At 49.0% G+C, this 16331-nt stretch overlaps 1 protein-coding gene across 2 annotated transcripts in view; it reads left to right on the top strand.

The window, feature by feature from the left end:
- Positions 1–16331, top strand: part of c12h3orf18 (chromosome 12 C3orf18 homolog) — a 108822-nt gene that overhangs the window by 91575 nt on the left and 916 nt on the right. For both annotated transcript variants that reach the window (XM_070894929.1, XM_070894928.1), the window contains one exon: positions 15201–15327. In XM_070894929.1, the coding sequence (XP_070751030.1) occupies positions 15201–15327 (127 nt within the window). The remainder of the gene's footprint in view (positions 1–15200; positions 15328–16331) is intronic.

Below are 16331 nucleotides of genomic sequence, written 5' to 3'. Positions count from 1 at the left end.
GTGGCAAGTTGTTCACCAAGTTGGACCTCACTTCAGCCTACATGACTCAGGAACTGGCTGAAGAATCCAAGCTTCTGACCACCATCACTACGCACAAGGGGCTATTTGTTTACAACAGGTGTCCGTTTGGCATTCGTTCAGAGGCCGCTATCTTCCAAAGGAGCATGGAAAGCTTGCTTAAATCCATCCCTGGAACAATCGTATTCCAAGATGACATCCTAATCATGGGTCGAGACACCGACGAACACCTCTACAACCTGGAGGAGGTGCTACGCCGACTGGACCGGGTAGGCTTGCGACTAAAAAAGTCCAAGTGTGTGTTTTTGGCCCCAGAGGTCGAGTTTTTGGGCAGGAGGGTTGCCGCAGATGGGATCCAGCCTACCGAATCCAAAACTGAGGCGATCCGTAGTGCGCCCAGGTCTGGCAACACATCGGAGTTGCGGTCATTTCTGGGACTATTGAACTACTTCGGGAACTTTCTGCCGAACCTAAGCACATTGTTGGAGCCGCTACACGTGCTCCTGTGTAAAGGTTGTGAATGGTTTTGGGGGGACTGTCAAGAATGGGCTTTGAATCGGGCGCGCAACCTGCTTTGTTCTAACAAGCTGTTGACCTTGTACAACCCCTGTAAGAAACTGGTTTTAACGTGTGATGCATCATCCTATGGGGTTGGGTGTGTGTTGCAGCAGAGTAATGATGAGGGCCAGCTCCAACCTGTGGCTTCTGCCTGGGAGAGCGACCTGGAGGCATAATAGGGATATGGGATGGTTGAAAAGGAAGCACTCGCATGTGTCTACGGGGTGAAAAAGATGCACAGTACCTTTTCGGCAGAAGGTTCGAGTTAGAAACAGACCACAAGCCGTTAGCCTTGCTGTCGGACAACAGGGATGTTGTCAATGCTAATGCGTCAGCTCGCATACAGCGGTGGGCCCTCACGCTGGCTGCATATGACTACACCATATGGCACCGTCCAGGCACCGAAAATTGCGCTGACGTGCTCAGCAGGCTCCCACTAGTGACCACTGAGGGGGCGTCGGAGCAAAGCGCTGAGATGGTCATGGCCGTTGAGGTTTTTGACACCTCAGGCTCCCCCATCAAAGCCTGCCAGATCAAAATCTGGACCAACAGAGATCCCCTCCTATCCCCGATAAAGAAATGTGTCCTGACTGGGGATTGGGCGCCCGCACACGGACCGTGCCCTGAGGAGGTCAGGCCGTTTCACAGATGGATGGATGAACTCTCCATCCAAGACGACTGCCTGCTATGGGGCAGCCGGGTAGTCATGCCCCAGAAAGGAAGGGAAGCATTCATCAGGGAACTCCACAGCGAGCACCCAGGCATCGTGCTAATGAAGGCCATTGCCCGGTCACATGTATGGTGGCCGGGAATTGACTCAGACCTGGAACACTGGGTTCGCAGGTGCACGACGTGTGCCCAGCTGGCAAATGCCCCCAGGGAGGCCCCACTCAGCCCATGGCCCTGGCCTGCCAGGCCATGGTCACGTATTCACGTAAGCTACGCGGGCCCGTTCATGGGAAAAATGTTCCTGATTGTTGTCGATGCATACTCAAAATGGATCGAGTGCATCATATTGAATTCGTGCACGACATCCACCACTGTGGAGAGTCTGCGTACGCTCTTTGCGACCCACGGCTTGCCGGACATCCTGGTTAGAGACAATGGTCCGTGTTTCACTAGCTATGAATTCCAGGAGTTTATGTCGGGTAATGGTATCAAACACGTCAGGACAGCACCGTTCACACCGGCTTCCAATGGCCAGGCGGAATGTGCGGTTCAAATCATAAAACAGGGTATGCTCCGGATTCAAGGACCCTCCCTTCAGTACCGCCTATCGCGCCTCCTGCTGGCCTATAGGTCCCGACCACATTCGCTCACGGGAGTCCCGCCTGCGGAACTACTCATGAAATGCACGCTTAAAACGCGGCTGTCCCTCATTCATCCAGCCCTGTCAGACATTGTTGAGGGCAAGCGCCAGTCCCAAATCGAGTGCCATGATCGCAACTCAGTGGGGAGATGCATAGAAATCGATGACGCTGTGTTCGTTCTCAATCATGGGTTGGGACCCAAGTGGCTTGAGGGTATTGTAATTGGCAAAGAGTGGAATAGGGTCATAGTGGTCAGACTTAACAATGGGCAGATATGAAGCAAACATCTGGACCAAGTAAAGAAAAAGTTCAGCATGGACACTGAGGAACCTGAGGAAGATCATGAGATGTTACCCACACCACTGCCAGAGCCCCAACGCGACGCTCCACGAGAGAGCGTCGACCGCCTGAAAGTCTCAATCTTTGACCCAAAGACGTTGGGGGGAGGTGATGTCATGTTTGTAACATTCACATAACTGTAACCTTTATGTAACAACACTGTACACTGTATACATCTGAGTAATGCACACCTTGACCACAGGGGGTGAACTTGTGGGAGCCACTCCTCACCTGGTCATCCAGGCATATAAAGGGAGGTCCCACGCAGGGTCAGCACTTATTGGTCCTGGGAATAAAGGTGCAGGTCACGTAGTGACCTTGTCTGCACTACATGCCTCATGTGATTCTATAGTAAGGTGTAAGGTCACTACACAGTGCTGAGGGAGTGCTGCGGTGCCATCTTTCGGCTGTGATGTTAAAGCGAGGCCCGGTCTCAGGAGGATGTAAAAGATCCCACAGCACTATTTCGACAAAGAACAAGGGAGTTATCCCCGGTGTCCTGGCCAATAGTTATCCCTTAACTAACATAACAAAAACATATTATCTGGTCATTATCAAATTGCTGTTTGTGGGATTGTTTAAAAATAGAAACATCTGGTTCACTAATGTCCTTTCGGAAGGAAATCTGCTGTCCTTAACTGGTCTGATCAATATGACTCCAGACCCACAGCAATGTGGTTGACTCTTAAATGGCCCAGCAAGTCACTCAGCTGTACCAAACTGCTACAACAAAGTCAGCACTGTGCGAGCACCTTCACCACAGGGACTACAGCGGCTCAAGAAGGCAGCTCATCACCACCTTCTGAAGGGCAATTAGGAATGGGCAATAAATGCTGGTCTTGCCGGCGATGCCCACATCCTGTAAACTAATTTTTTTTAAAGATTGGGCGGAGTGGGGTCTGCACTGCCCCCCTTATTTTTTTCCCTGGCGCTTGGTGCCCAGGGAACTGGGTATGCGCTTTGGCGGGCTTGAGGAAAAGCATCTTCCTCGTAGCCGAGTTGAGAACTGGGCCTAACATGGGCAGCTGAGTTCATCTGGCAGCTGATGCTGGGATTAAAACTCCAGCCTTTCGGATGAGGGAGGGAGGGGGGGCGGGGTGAGGGTCTCAGGGATCTAAGAATAAAGCTCACACTCCCATCAGTATTGCATTTCCGCTCACCACTCTCCTCCATCTGTTGCTGCACCAGAAGGAAAAAAAATGCCTTTTGTTGGGCAGTTTGATATGAATGGTGGCTCTTTATTAAAACCAGATCTCTTGCTCGGAGATATTTATTTCACATGACGTTGCGGTTAGGATGGATTTAGCACTGGCCCAGCTATGACTTTTAACGTTTTGCTGTGGTTCTCATTCACAACGGTGTACCGGCAGGATGTCCGAATGGGTACCGGGGCAGGCTCTTACCGCCAACCGAAACGGCGCAGCTGGCTGGGTGTTGTTTGTGTCCCGGACCCGACACAGCCAGAGGCTGGAGTGAATGACACATCCTCTGCCCCTTGGCGTCTTGTGGTTTGTAGAGTTTGCTTTGCCGAGGTGGCAGGACATCGACCGCAGAAACCACTGTCACTTGTGGCCGGGCCCCCCGCTTTCTTCTTTTGTTGCTTCCGTCCCCGTGAGTCCATTCATTAAAATGCGGACACGTGTCGGCCAAGATAAGAGAGAGTGAAAGGGACGGGGCCACTTTCACTTCTTCCGGCTAGACCCGAGCCGCTCTCCCTCCCCCGCTGCCCCCCCCACCACCTCCCATCCCCATCCCCCTCCCATTCATGAACATACATCATTCTAAGATGAAAGGAGAGGCTTCAAACCTTCCTGCTACTAAAACTAGGATACAAAAACAACAAATGTGGGATAGTTTAAACATCGCCCAGCTCCAGTTTCTTAACACTTTAAGCCCCGATATTAACTCCCGAAGGGTGTCGTGCGATTTGAGGAGTGGGCCGGGGAAGGGAGGGAAGAAGCGCAGTGGAGGGCCGAGGCAGATAGGAAACTGAGATTTTAACTCCTCCCCCTCCCCCGCCGCGCAGTCGGGCCACGATGTCGTTGGAAAGGAAAATTGGGCGGGACGTATAACGGGCGGCTAATCCGCTCCCGCTGGTTTTACATGCCCCACCCCCTCACGCTGGTTTTACGTGCCCCACCCTTCCCCACCCACTTCCACGAAGTTGAAAGTTCCACCCATTAACTCATTTAAAATAAATGGCTGCCGCTGTTTCCCCCCACCTCCCCCCGCCTGTTGAATAGACAGAAGAATAGAAGAGAAAGAGAAAGAAAGAAAGACTTGCATTTATATAGCTCCTTTCACGACCACCGGATGTCCCAATGCAATTTACAGCTAATGAAGTACTTTTGGAGTGTAGTTCATGTAGGCATGTAGGAAGGACGCGGAAAGCAAGGGGCGAAAGAGAGGGGAGAAAGAGAAGCAGGAGAGGAAGGAGACACAGAAAAGCAGCAATATGAAAATGGCATGGCAGGTAAGGGAGAGATGCCAAACTCTAGCTCGCCATATTATATAGTCCTAACTTTGGACCCACCAACCCCTCTACTCATGTTATCAAACAGTGGATCATTCTATCACCACCAACAACTAATCGAGGTGGAGCAGTGATGAGGGATCGTGGCTGAGATTTGCTGGGTTATCATGACAGAGGTTTGGCGGAGGGAAATCGTGGCGGAGGTGCGGCGAGTGTTTTTGTGGCGGAGCGGCGAGAGATCGTGGTGGAAGTGAATGAGTGTACGGGGCCCAGAAGAGCCGAAGACCCAGGGGCAGTACGGGCCTGCCCACATTGTAATATGTGTGCACACTGGGTCCTTGCAGCAGAGCAGGCCTCCAGTCATCCTGGTTAATCCTTGCCACTGGATAAAGGCCTAACTCTGCCAAGCCCGTGTGGTGGCTGGTGTGTAACGGTCACCACATGTTAAAAAAAAATCCATGCACAGGCATCTTCCACACCCTCAATTGGAGCTCAGGACTGGAACATCGGGTCTTTCATTGAAATATCTGTGAACTCGTGGAAGCAAGCTATCCTTGTTCGAGGGACCACCTATGATGATGATTCCATCACCATGAGCAAAACCATGGGAGGTCCAGCACAGACCAGGGATCAGGCCTGTGGCTTTCTGGTTCAGTATGCATATCAGTTGTGTTGTGTATCTGTAAAGCATGCACTCCCATGTTCCGCCACCAGGGAGCTCATTCCCTGAAGTCCCAAGGGATCCCAGCATCACTTGGGAGCACTGTATATAAGCCGGCCCCTAAGGCCTGTTATTCACTCTGAAGTGTCTTAATAAAGTCTGAGGTCACTGTTACTTTAACCTCCCTGTGTGCAGTCTCACCTGTGTTAGGAGCACAACAACTGGCAATGAGTACACGAATCCAATGCAAAGATGCAGCAAACTGTGGGCATCTTGGAGAAGTTCTCGGAGGGTGAGGACTGGGAAGCCTGTGTCGAACAGTTAGACCAGTACGTTGTAGCCAATGAGCTGGACGGAGAAGGAAGCGCTGCAAAAAGGAGAGCGGTCCTCTTCACGATCTGCGGGGCACCGACCTACAGCCTCATGAAGAATCTTCTGGCTCCGGTGAAACCCACAGATAAGTCGTATGAGGAGCTGTGTACACTGGTTCGGGAGCATCTTAACCCAAGGGAGAGCATGCTGATGGCAAGGTATCGGTTCTACACGTGCCAGCGATCTGAAGGTCAGGGAGTGGCGAGCTACGTCGCCGAGCTAAGGCAACTTGCAGGACAATGTGAGTTTGATGGCTACCTGGAGCAGATGTTCAGATACTTTTTTGTACTGGGCATTGGCCACGAGACCATCCTACAAAAACGTTTGACTGCAGAGACACCGACCCTCAGTAAGGCCATTGCGATAGCACAGGCATTTATGCCCAGCAGTGATAATACCAAACAAATCTCTCAGCACACAAGTGCCAGCAATGTTCATAAAATAACTGGAACTGTGTTTGCGAGCAGAAATATATAGGGCAGTAACCACGAGTCTGCAACTGCCAGCAGGCCTTAGGTGACCCAGATGACTGAGAGTCCGCAACAAAGGATGAATGCAAGGCAATTCACACCTTGTTGGCGTTGTGGAGGCTTCCATTCAGCCTATTCATACCGCTTCAAAGGGCATGTTTGCAAGAGCTGTGAACAATGGGGCACCTCCAACGAGCTTGCAGACGAGCTGCAAGCTCCTCAAAACCTGCTAACCACCACGTTGCAGAGGTGGACCAAAGCAATTTCAAGCTTCAGAGAGGAGGCAGATGCTGAAGTACACGGGGTGCATACATTTTCGATGAAATATCCACCTATAATGCGAAACATAAAATTGAATGGCTTACCCGTAGCCATGGAACTGGACACTGGCGCTAGCCAATCCATCATGAGTAAAAAGATGTTTGAGAGGCTGTGGTGCAACAAGGCACTCAGACCAGCCCTGAGCCCCATCTACACGAAATTAAGAACGTACACCAAAGAGCTTATCACTGTTCTGGACAGCGCCATGGTCAAGGTCACCTACGAGGGTACGGTGCACGAATTGCCACTCTGGATTGTCCCGGGCAATGGCCCCACACTGCTTGGAAGGAGCTGGCTGGGCAAAATCCACTGGAACTGCGATGACATTTGAGCGTTATCACATGTCGATGAGGCCTCATGTACCCAGGTTCTTAACAAATTTTCTTCCCTTTTTGAGCCAGGCATTGGAAACTTTTCCGGGGCAAAGGTGCGGATCCACTTGGTCCCAGAGGCAGACCCATTCACCACAAGGCGCGAGCGGTACCTCACATGATGAGGGAGAGAGTGGAAATCGAGCTGGACAGGCTGCAACGCGAGGGCATCATCTCCCCAGTGGAATTCAGCGAGTGGACCAGCCCGATTGTTCCAGTACTCAAAAGTGATGGCACAGTCAGGATTTGCGGCGATGATAAAGTAACTATTAATCGTTTCTCACTGCAGGACCAATACTCGCTACCTAAGGCAGATGACCTATTTGCGACGCTGGCAGGAGGCAAGACGTTCACCAAGCTCGACCTGACTTCGGACTACATGACGCAAGAGCTGGAGGAGTCTTCGAAGGACCTCACCTGCATCAACACGCACATCTACAACAGATGCCTGTTTGGAATTCGGTCGGCTGCAGCGATCTTCCAGAGAAACATGGAGAGCCCACTCAAGTCGGTACCACGCATGGTGGTTTTTCAGGACGACATACTGGTCACGGGTCGGGACACCGTCGAGCACCTACAAAACCTAGAGGAGGTCTTCCAGCGACTGGATCGCGTAGGGCTGCAGCTGAAGAGGTCGAAATGCGTCTTCATGGCAATAGAAGTGGAGTTTTTGGGGAGAAAGATCGCGGCGGACGGCATTCGGCCCACAGAGGCTATCAGGAACGTGCCCAGGCCACAGAACGTCCCGGAGCTGCGATCGTTCCTGGGACTTCTCAACTATTTTGGTAACTTCCTACCGAGGTTAAGCACCCTGTTAGAGCCCCTACATATTTTATTGCTAAAGGTGAGAACTGGGTATGGGGAAAAAAAACAAGTAATTGCTTTTGAGAAAGCCAGAAACATTTTATGCTCCAACAAGCTGCTTGTATTGTATAACCCGTGTAAAAGACTCGTGCTAGCATGTGATGCGTCGTCGTACGGAGTCGGGTGTGTATTACAACAAGCTAATGTTGCGGGGAAGTTGCAACCTGTCACCTATGCTTCCAGGAGCTTGTCTAAGGCCGAGAGAGCCTGCAGCATGTTTGAGAAAGAGGCATTAGCGTGTGTCTTCGGGGTAAAGAAAATGCATCAGTACCTGTTTGGCCTCAATTTTGAGCTGGAAACCGATCACAAGCCCCTCATATCCCTGTTCACTGAAAACAATGGGATAAATACTAATGCTTCAGCCCGCATACAAAGGTGGGCACTCGCGCTATCAGCGTATAACGATACCATCCGCCACAGGCCAGGCACCAAGAACTGTGCAGATGCCCTCAGTCGGCAACCATTGCCCACCACGGGGGTGGAAATGGCGCAGCCCGCAGACTTGTTGATGGTCATGGAAGCGTTTGGAAATGATAAATCACCTGTCACTGCCCGCCAGATTAGGACTTGGACCAGCCAAGATCCTCTGCTGTCCCTCGTAAAAAAACTGTGTACTGCATGGGAGCTGGGCCAGCATCCCCGTTGAAACGCAAGAGCCAATCAAGCCATTCCAGCGGCGAAAGGACGAGCTGTCCATCAGGCAGACTGCCTGTTGTGGGGTAACTGCGTAGTGCTACCAAAAAAGGGCAGGGAGATGTTCATCTCGGATCTCCACAGCACACACCCGGGTATAGTAATGACGAAAGCGATAGCCAGATCCCACGTGTGGTGGCCCGGTATCGACTCGACTTAGAGTCCTGTGTACGGCAATGCAACATGTGTGCTCAGTTGAGCAACGCGCCCATAGAGGCACTACTAAGTTTGTGGTCCTGGCCCTCCAGACCATGGTCGAGGATCCATGTCGACTATGCAGGCCCGTTTCTCAGTAAAATGTTCCTGGTGGTGGTGGATGCTTTTTCAAAATTGAATGTGAAATAATGTCAGGAAGCACCGCCACCGCCACCATTGAAAGCCTGAGGGCCATGTTTGCCACCCACGGCCTGCCTGACATACTGGTCAGTGACAACGGGCCATGTTTCACCAGTGCTGAATTTAAAGAACTCATGACCCGCAATGGGATCAAAACATGTCGCCTTGGCCCCGTTTAAACCAGCCTCCAATGGGCAGGCAGAGCAGGCATTACAAAAATCAAACAGAGCCTCAAACGAGTCACAGAAGGCTCACTCCAAACCCGCCTGTCCTGAGTACTGCTCAGTTACCGCACGAGACCCCACTCGCTCACAGGAATGCCCCTGGCTGTGCTACTCATGAAAAGGACACTTAAAACCAGACTTTCGCTGATTCACCCCAACCTGCATGATCAGGTAAAGAGCAGGTGGCAGCAACAAAATGTAAACGATGGTCGCACCACTGTGTCACGGGAAATTGATCTGACTGACCCTGTGTATGTGCTAAACTATGAACATGGTCCCAAGTGGATCGTGAGCACGGTGATGGCTAAAGAAGGGAGTAGGGTGTTTGTAGTCAAACTAGACATGGACAAATTTGCAGAAAGCACCTGGACCAAACGAGGCTGCGGTTCACAGACTGCCCTGAACAACCCACAGCAGACGGCAACTTTTTCGAGCCCACAACACACACCCAAAGGATCAACGACACCACGCCGGACCAGGAAATCGAACTCAACAGCCCAGCAAATCCAGGCTCACCCAGCAGCCCTGCAGGACCAACAACACGCCAGCCCAGCGAGGGCACAGCCAACACACCAGAACAGACATTTGTACCGAGGCGGTCCACCAGGGAAAGAAAGGCTCCCGACTGCCTAACCTTGTAAATTGTTTTCACTTAGACTTTGGGGGGGGAGTGATGTTGTGTATCTGATCCCAGCATCCCTTGGGAGCACTGTATATAAGCCGGCCCCGAAGGCCTGTTCCTCACTCTGGAGTGTCTTAATAAAGACTGAGGTCACTGTTACTTTAACCTCCCTGTGTGCAGTCTCATCTGTGTTAGGAACACAACAAGTTGAAGCTGGGTCTGAAGCTTGTGGCTTCAAGCCCCCTTTCAGGAGTCGAGCTCACAATCTCAGGCCACTTGTGTTTAACAGAAACAGGCTAGCACTTGTGTTAAAATGGCAAGCAGTGTGAATGCTCGGGCACACCATTTTTGTTACTAATGTGGCCCAAATAGCTCTTTCTTGCATTCCCTGTTTTTTGCACATTGCTGCAGAGGGGTTCACACACTATCTGTTGAGTTGATTGTGCTCAGCGAAGCTCCGTTCTAATTGGGTGATGGGTCACCAGGAAGGCCTGCCTATAGGTGAGGTTGACTATTTCTCTTGGAACATGCTGAAGGGATTTATAAAGATTAGAAGGTCAGTAGCAGGAAGGTGTTGCCATTTAGTGCAAAGGATCCCTAACTCTAATTTTAAATATGCCTTGGATCAGCCTCAAGGGACGTGGCTATTTCTGTGTCCACCTCCTTGACCTATATCCCTTACAGGGTCAAGGGTTCAAGTCTCAGGATTTCCTCTGGTTCCCGTCTGCCAGCTACACTTGAGTTCAGTTTGAACAGTACTTAATCAGACCACTGGATGGAGTACTGCACAGAACGAAAAAAAAGAACTTGCATTTATATAGCACCTTGTTAGGTCTATGCAGTGTTCCGAAGTGCTTCACATCCATTGCATGGGGCATAGTCATTGGTGTTATGTAGGCAAATATGTAGGTTATGAGAAAGAATGAGAGATAATGAAAGAAAATAGAGAGAAAGAAGGAAAGAAAGAAAATGTAAGAAAACAAGAAAGAGAAAAAAAATAGAAATAAACAATGAAAAAGAGAGAAAGATAGAAGGAAAGAGAAAAGAAGAATGAAACTTGCACGATATAGCACTTATTATGACCTCTGGCTGTTAAACACTTTGGTGCATCCAATGAGGTATTTTTTGAAGCACAGCCACTTCTCTAATGTAAGGAACCAATAACCAATTCTCCGTCTTGTGAACTGCCTCCTTCATGGACGAGTGTGACTCAGCAAATACTGAGGCTGATGGGGTCTGGAGCAGCCTAAAGTTGTAGGCAGGGGGTGGCGGGGTGTGGGTCCGATGGTAAACAGCTTGTAAAAAGAAACCTGAAATTTAGAATTACAAAGTCAATATTATTCTCCTCCCACTTTCTCTCCCCGTGCCCTGAAGGTGCTGCACGCAGGCTCATTGCACAGTTGCCAGCTGCTCTCCAGCCCCTCGTCTTAGTGCCCACTCTTCACCCTGCAAGCCCAGACAGGGAGAGTCAGCAGGCTAGTCAACCCTGAAGGGTGCCGTACCTGTGCCCGATCCTGGCCTCAAGCCATGCTCACACGTGTATACTTTGCAGGGGAGGCCTTTGAACTAAGGTCAGTGGCGGCTTTCCATTCACCTTACAGTGTCAGCGGTGCCTCTGTGGGTAGCACTCTCGCCTCTGAGTCAGAAGGTCATGGGTTCAAGTCCCACTCCAAGGACTTGAGTACAAAATCTAGGCTGACACTCCAGTGCAGTGCTGAGGGAGGTGGTGCCGTCTTTCGGATCAGAATTTAAAACCAAGGTTCTGTCTGTTCTCTCATGTAGATGTAAAAGATCCCATGACACTATTTCGAAGAAGAGCAGGGGAGTTATCCCCAGTGTCCTGGCCAATATTTATCCCTCAATCAACAGAACAAAGAAACAGATTATCTGGTAATTTGCACATGCAAACAACAATGTGATCAAATTGGCTGCCGCGTTTCCCATATTACAATAGTGACTACACTCTAAAACTACTTCATTGGCTGTAATGCACTTTGAGACTTCCGTGATAGGCGCTATATAAATGCAAGTCTTTCTTTCTTTCACCTTAGTCCAGGAGAATTGATGCTAGTTGTAGCATCTCTGTGCCCTGCACAGCTTTGATCGGATAATACAATGATAATGCAATGATAATACAATCAGATAATACAATAATACAATAAATGAGTTGATGGCACAAATCATTACAAATGGGTATGATTTGGTGGCCATTACAGAAACGTGGTTGCAGGGTGGCTAAGACTGGGAATTAAACATACAGGGATATCTAACAATTCGGAAAGATAGACAAGAAGGGAAAGGAGGTGGGGTAGCTCTGTTAATAAAGGATGATATCAGGGCAGTTGTGAGAGATGATATTGGCTCTAATGAACAAAATGTTGAATCATTGTGGGTGGAGATTAGAGATAGTAAGGGGAAAAAGTTACTGGTGGACAAATAATGGGGCGGACAATAATCAAGGGAATAATGGAGGTATGTGAAAAAGGAACGGCAGTAATCACAGGGGATTTTAACCTACATATCGATTGGTCAAATCAAATCGCACGGGGTAGCCTTGAGGAGGAATTCATAGAATACATACGGGATTGTTAGAACAGTATGTTACAGAACCTACAAGGGAGCAAGCGATCTTAGATCTGGTCCTGTGTAATGAGACAGGAATAATAAACGATCTCCTAGTAAAAGATCCTCTCGGAATGAGTGATCACAGTATGGTTGAATTTGTAATACAGATTGAGGGTGAGGAAGTAGTGTCTCAAACGAGCGTACTATGCTTAAACAAAGGGGACTACAGTGGGATGAGGGCAGAGTTGGCTAAAGTAGACTGGGAACACAGACTAAACGGTGGCACAATTGAGGAACAGTGGAGGACTTTTAAGGAGCTCTTTCATAGTGCTCAACAAAAATATATTCCAGTGAAAGAGAAGGGATAACCAACCGTGGATAACCAAGGAAATAAAGGAGAAGTATCAAATTAAAAAACAATGCGTATAAGGTGGCCAAAGTTAGTGGGAAACTAGAAGATTGGGAAAATTTTAAACGACAGCAAAGAATGACGAAGAAAGCAATAAAGAAGGGGAAGATAGATTACGAATGTAAACTTGCGCAAAACATAAAAAGAGATCGTAAAAGCTTTTACCGATATATAAAACGGAAAAGAGTGACTAAAGTAAATGTTGGTCCGTTAGAAGATGAGAAAGGGGATTTAATAATGGGAAATGTGGAAATGGCTGAGACCTTAAACAATTATTTTGCTTCGGTCTTCACAGTGGAAGACACAAAAACCATGCCAAAAATTGCTAGTCACAGGAATGTGGGAAGGGAGGACCTTGAGACAATCACTATCACTAGGGGGGTAGTGCTGGACAGGCTAATGGGACTCAAGGTAGACAAGTGCCCTGGTCCTGATGAAATGCATCCCAGGGTATTAAAAGAAATGGCAGAAGTTATAGCAGATGCATTCGTTATAATCTACCAAAATTCTCTGGACTCTGGGGAGGTGCCATCGGATTGGAAAGCAGCTAATGTAACGCCTCTGTTTAAAAAAGGGGGCAGACAAAAGGCAGGTAACTATAGGCCGGTTAGTTTAACTTCTGTCGTGGGGAAAATGCTTGAAGCTATCATTAAGGAAGAAATAGCGGGACATCTAGATAGGAATAGTGCAATCAAGCAGACGCAGCATGGATTCATGAAGGGGAAATCATGTTTAACTAATTTACTGGAATTCTTTGAGGATATAACGAGCATGGTGGATAGAGGTGTACCGATGGATGTGGTGTATTTAGATTTCCAAAAGGCATTCGATAAGGTGCCACACAAAAGGTTACTGCAGAAGATAGAGGTACGCGGAGTCAGAGGAAATGTATTAGCATGGATAGAGAATTGGCTGGCGAACAGAAAGCAGAGAGTTGGGATAAATGGGTCCTTTTTGGGTTGGAAATTGGTGGTTAGTGGTGTGCCACAGGGATGGGTGCTGGGACCACAACTGTTTACAATATACATAGATGACCTGGAAGAGGGGACAGAGTGTAGTGTAACAAAATGTGTAGATGACACAAAGATTAGTGGGAAAGCGGGTTGTGTAGAGGACACAGAGAGGCTGCAAAGAGATTTAGATAAGTTAAACGAATGGGCTAAGGTTTGGCAGATGGAATACAATGTCGGAAAATGTGAGGTCATCCACCTGGGGGGAAAAAAAACAGTAAAAGGGAATATTATTTGAATGGGGAGAAATTACAACATGCTGCAGTGCAGAGGGACCTGGGGGTCCTTGTGCATGAATCCCAAAAAGTTAGTTTGCAAGTGCAGCAGGTAATCAGGAAGGTGAATGGAATGTTGGCTTCATTGCGAGAGGGATGGAGTACAAAAGCAGGGAGATCCTGCTGCAACTGTACAGGGTATTGGTGAGGCCGCACCTGGAGTACTGTGTGCAGTTTTGGTCACCTTACTTAAGGAAGGATATACTAGCTTTGGAAGGGGTACAGAGACGATTCACTAGGCTGATTCCGGAGATGAGGGGGTTACCTTATGATGATAGATTGAGTAAACTGGGTCTTTACTCGTTGGAGTTCAGAAGGATGAGGGGTGATCTTATAGAAACATTTAAAATAATGAAGGGGATAGACAGGATAGAGGCAGAGAGGTTGTTTCCACAGGTCAGGAAGACTAGAACTAGGGGGCACAGCCTCAAAATACAGGGGAGCCAATTTAAAACCGAGTTGAGAAGGAATTTCTTCTCCCAGAGGTTGTGAATCTGTGGAATTCTCTGCCCAAGGAAGCAGTTGAGGCTAGCTCATTGAATATATTCAAATCACAGATCAATAGATTTTTAACCAAAAAGGGAATTGAGGGTTATGGGGAGCGGGCGGGTAAGTGGAGCTGAGTCCACGGCCAGATCAGCCGTGATCTTGTTGGGTGGCGGAGCAGGCTCGAGGGGCTAGATGGCCTACTCCTGTTCCTAATTCTTATGTTCTTATGTTCTTATTAATGTTGGGGAAGTCCAGAACCAGGGGTCACAGTCTAAGGATAAGGGGTAAGCCATTTAGGACCGAGATGAGGAGAAACTTCTTCACCCAGAGAGTGGTGAACCTGTGGAATTCTCTATCACAAAAGGTTGTTGAGGCCAATTCACTAAATATATTCAAAAAGGAGTTAGATGTAGTCCTTACTACTAGGGGGATCAAGGGGTATGGCGAGAAAGCAGGAATGGGGTACTGAAGTTGCATGTTCAGCCATGAACTCATTGAATGGCGGTGCAGGCTCGAAGGGCCGAATGGCCTACTCCTGCACCTATTTTCTATGTTTCTATGTTTCTATGTTTCTAGATCAAGCAATCGAATTGGTCTGTGGAGCTCAGCTCCGCACAGAGCATTGCACTGATGAACCGATTCAGAGGGATCTGAGTTCGGCACTTTCACAAAAACCAGGCAGCTTTAGAAAGGGCGACCATCAGTCCGCTGGCATGGCACGTGTAATTCTTCAGATCTCCTTGTGGCACTGGAGGAACTGTCAGCTGTTGAAAAACTGTCCTAACTAGCGCATTTCTGTTGAATTGTGCCCGCTATTTAGGCTGGAAAAGCTGCGGCACCAGCTGATGCCAATGTACAACTTCGACCCTGGCGAGGAGCAGGACGAACTCGAACAGGAGCTTCTCGATCACGGCCGTGACACAGCTTCGCAGGGATCTCAGAGCAAGGTAAGGTGGCAAGTAAAGGAAGCATCCACCTCAGGTACCCACCCACTTCACACCGTGCGCCCATCACTGACCAGAGAGGGTACATACTCTGTCAATTGCTCTTTGTTTTAGTCAAATTAGCCAACCTTCTCCTGAAGGTGCTGCCTCTTGCTGAGGCATGATCACCGGCCACCCGCTAGCACCCTTGCTCAGTGGCCATTCCTCATGTGTGAGGGTTGGTAGTGTGGGTTGGCAGTGTGGGTTGGAATTGGGTTTGCAGTGGGTTGGCAGTGTGGGTTGGAATTGGGTTGGCAGTGGGTTGGCAGTGTGGGTTGGCAGTGTGGATGGCTGTGAGGGTTGGAATTGGGTTGGCAGTGTGGGTTGGAATTGGGTTGGCAGTGGGTTGGCAGTGTGGGTTGGAATTCGGTTGGTAGTGTGGGTTGGCAGTGAGGATTGGCAATGGGTTGACAGTGTGGATTGGCAGGCTATTCAGTCAGTGAGGGGTGTGTACAGTCAAACCCCATTCTGCCACAATCCAACTGCCTGAAACACCCTTGATTTTTGATCAATCCATTGGTTTTGGCTTTATCCGATAGTGTGTAAAACGAGTAATAGTGAATCGGCTGCCTGTTCTACATCTCTCCCAATAATTATTGAAGTCAACGGAAATCAAACTTGGGAGAGATGTAAAGCTGGAAGCTGATTCGCTATCACCCGTTTTATACTATCACCCAAAGGAAGTGTGAAGTCATCCACTTTGGACTGAGGAAAGATAGATCAGAGTATTTTCTAAATGGTGAGAAGCTCGGAACTGTGGACGAGTAGAGCAATGTAGTGGTTCAAGAGTCAGCTGTGACTCAGTGGGTAGCATTATAGCCTCTGAGCCAGAAGGTTCTGCGTTGAAATCCCACTCCAGAAACTTGAGCACAAAAATCTAATTTGACACTCCAGTGCGGTGCTGAGGGAGCGCTGCACTGTTGCAGGTGCCGTCTTTTGGATGAGACGTTAAACCGAGGCCCCGTTTG

This window comes from Pristiophorus japonicus, chromosome 12, assembly GCF_044704955.1.
Source record: "Pristiophorus japonicus isolate sPriJap1 chromosome 12, sPriJap1.hap1, whole genome shotgun sequence".
NCBI classification, from domain to species: Eukaryota; Metazoa; Chordata; class Chondrichthyes; family Pristiophoridae; genus Pristiophorus; species Pristiophorus japonicus.
The sequence above is the reverse complement of the archived record's forward strand: the minus strand, read 5'-3'. Positions and strand labels throughout refer to the sequence as shown.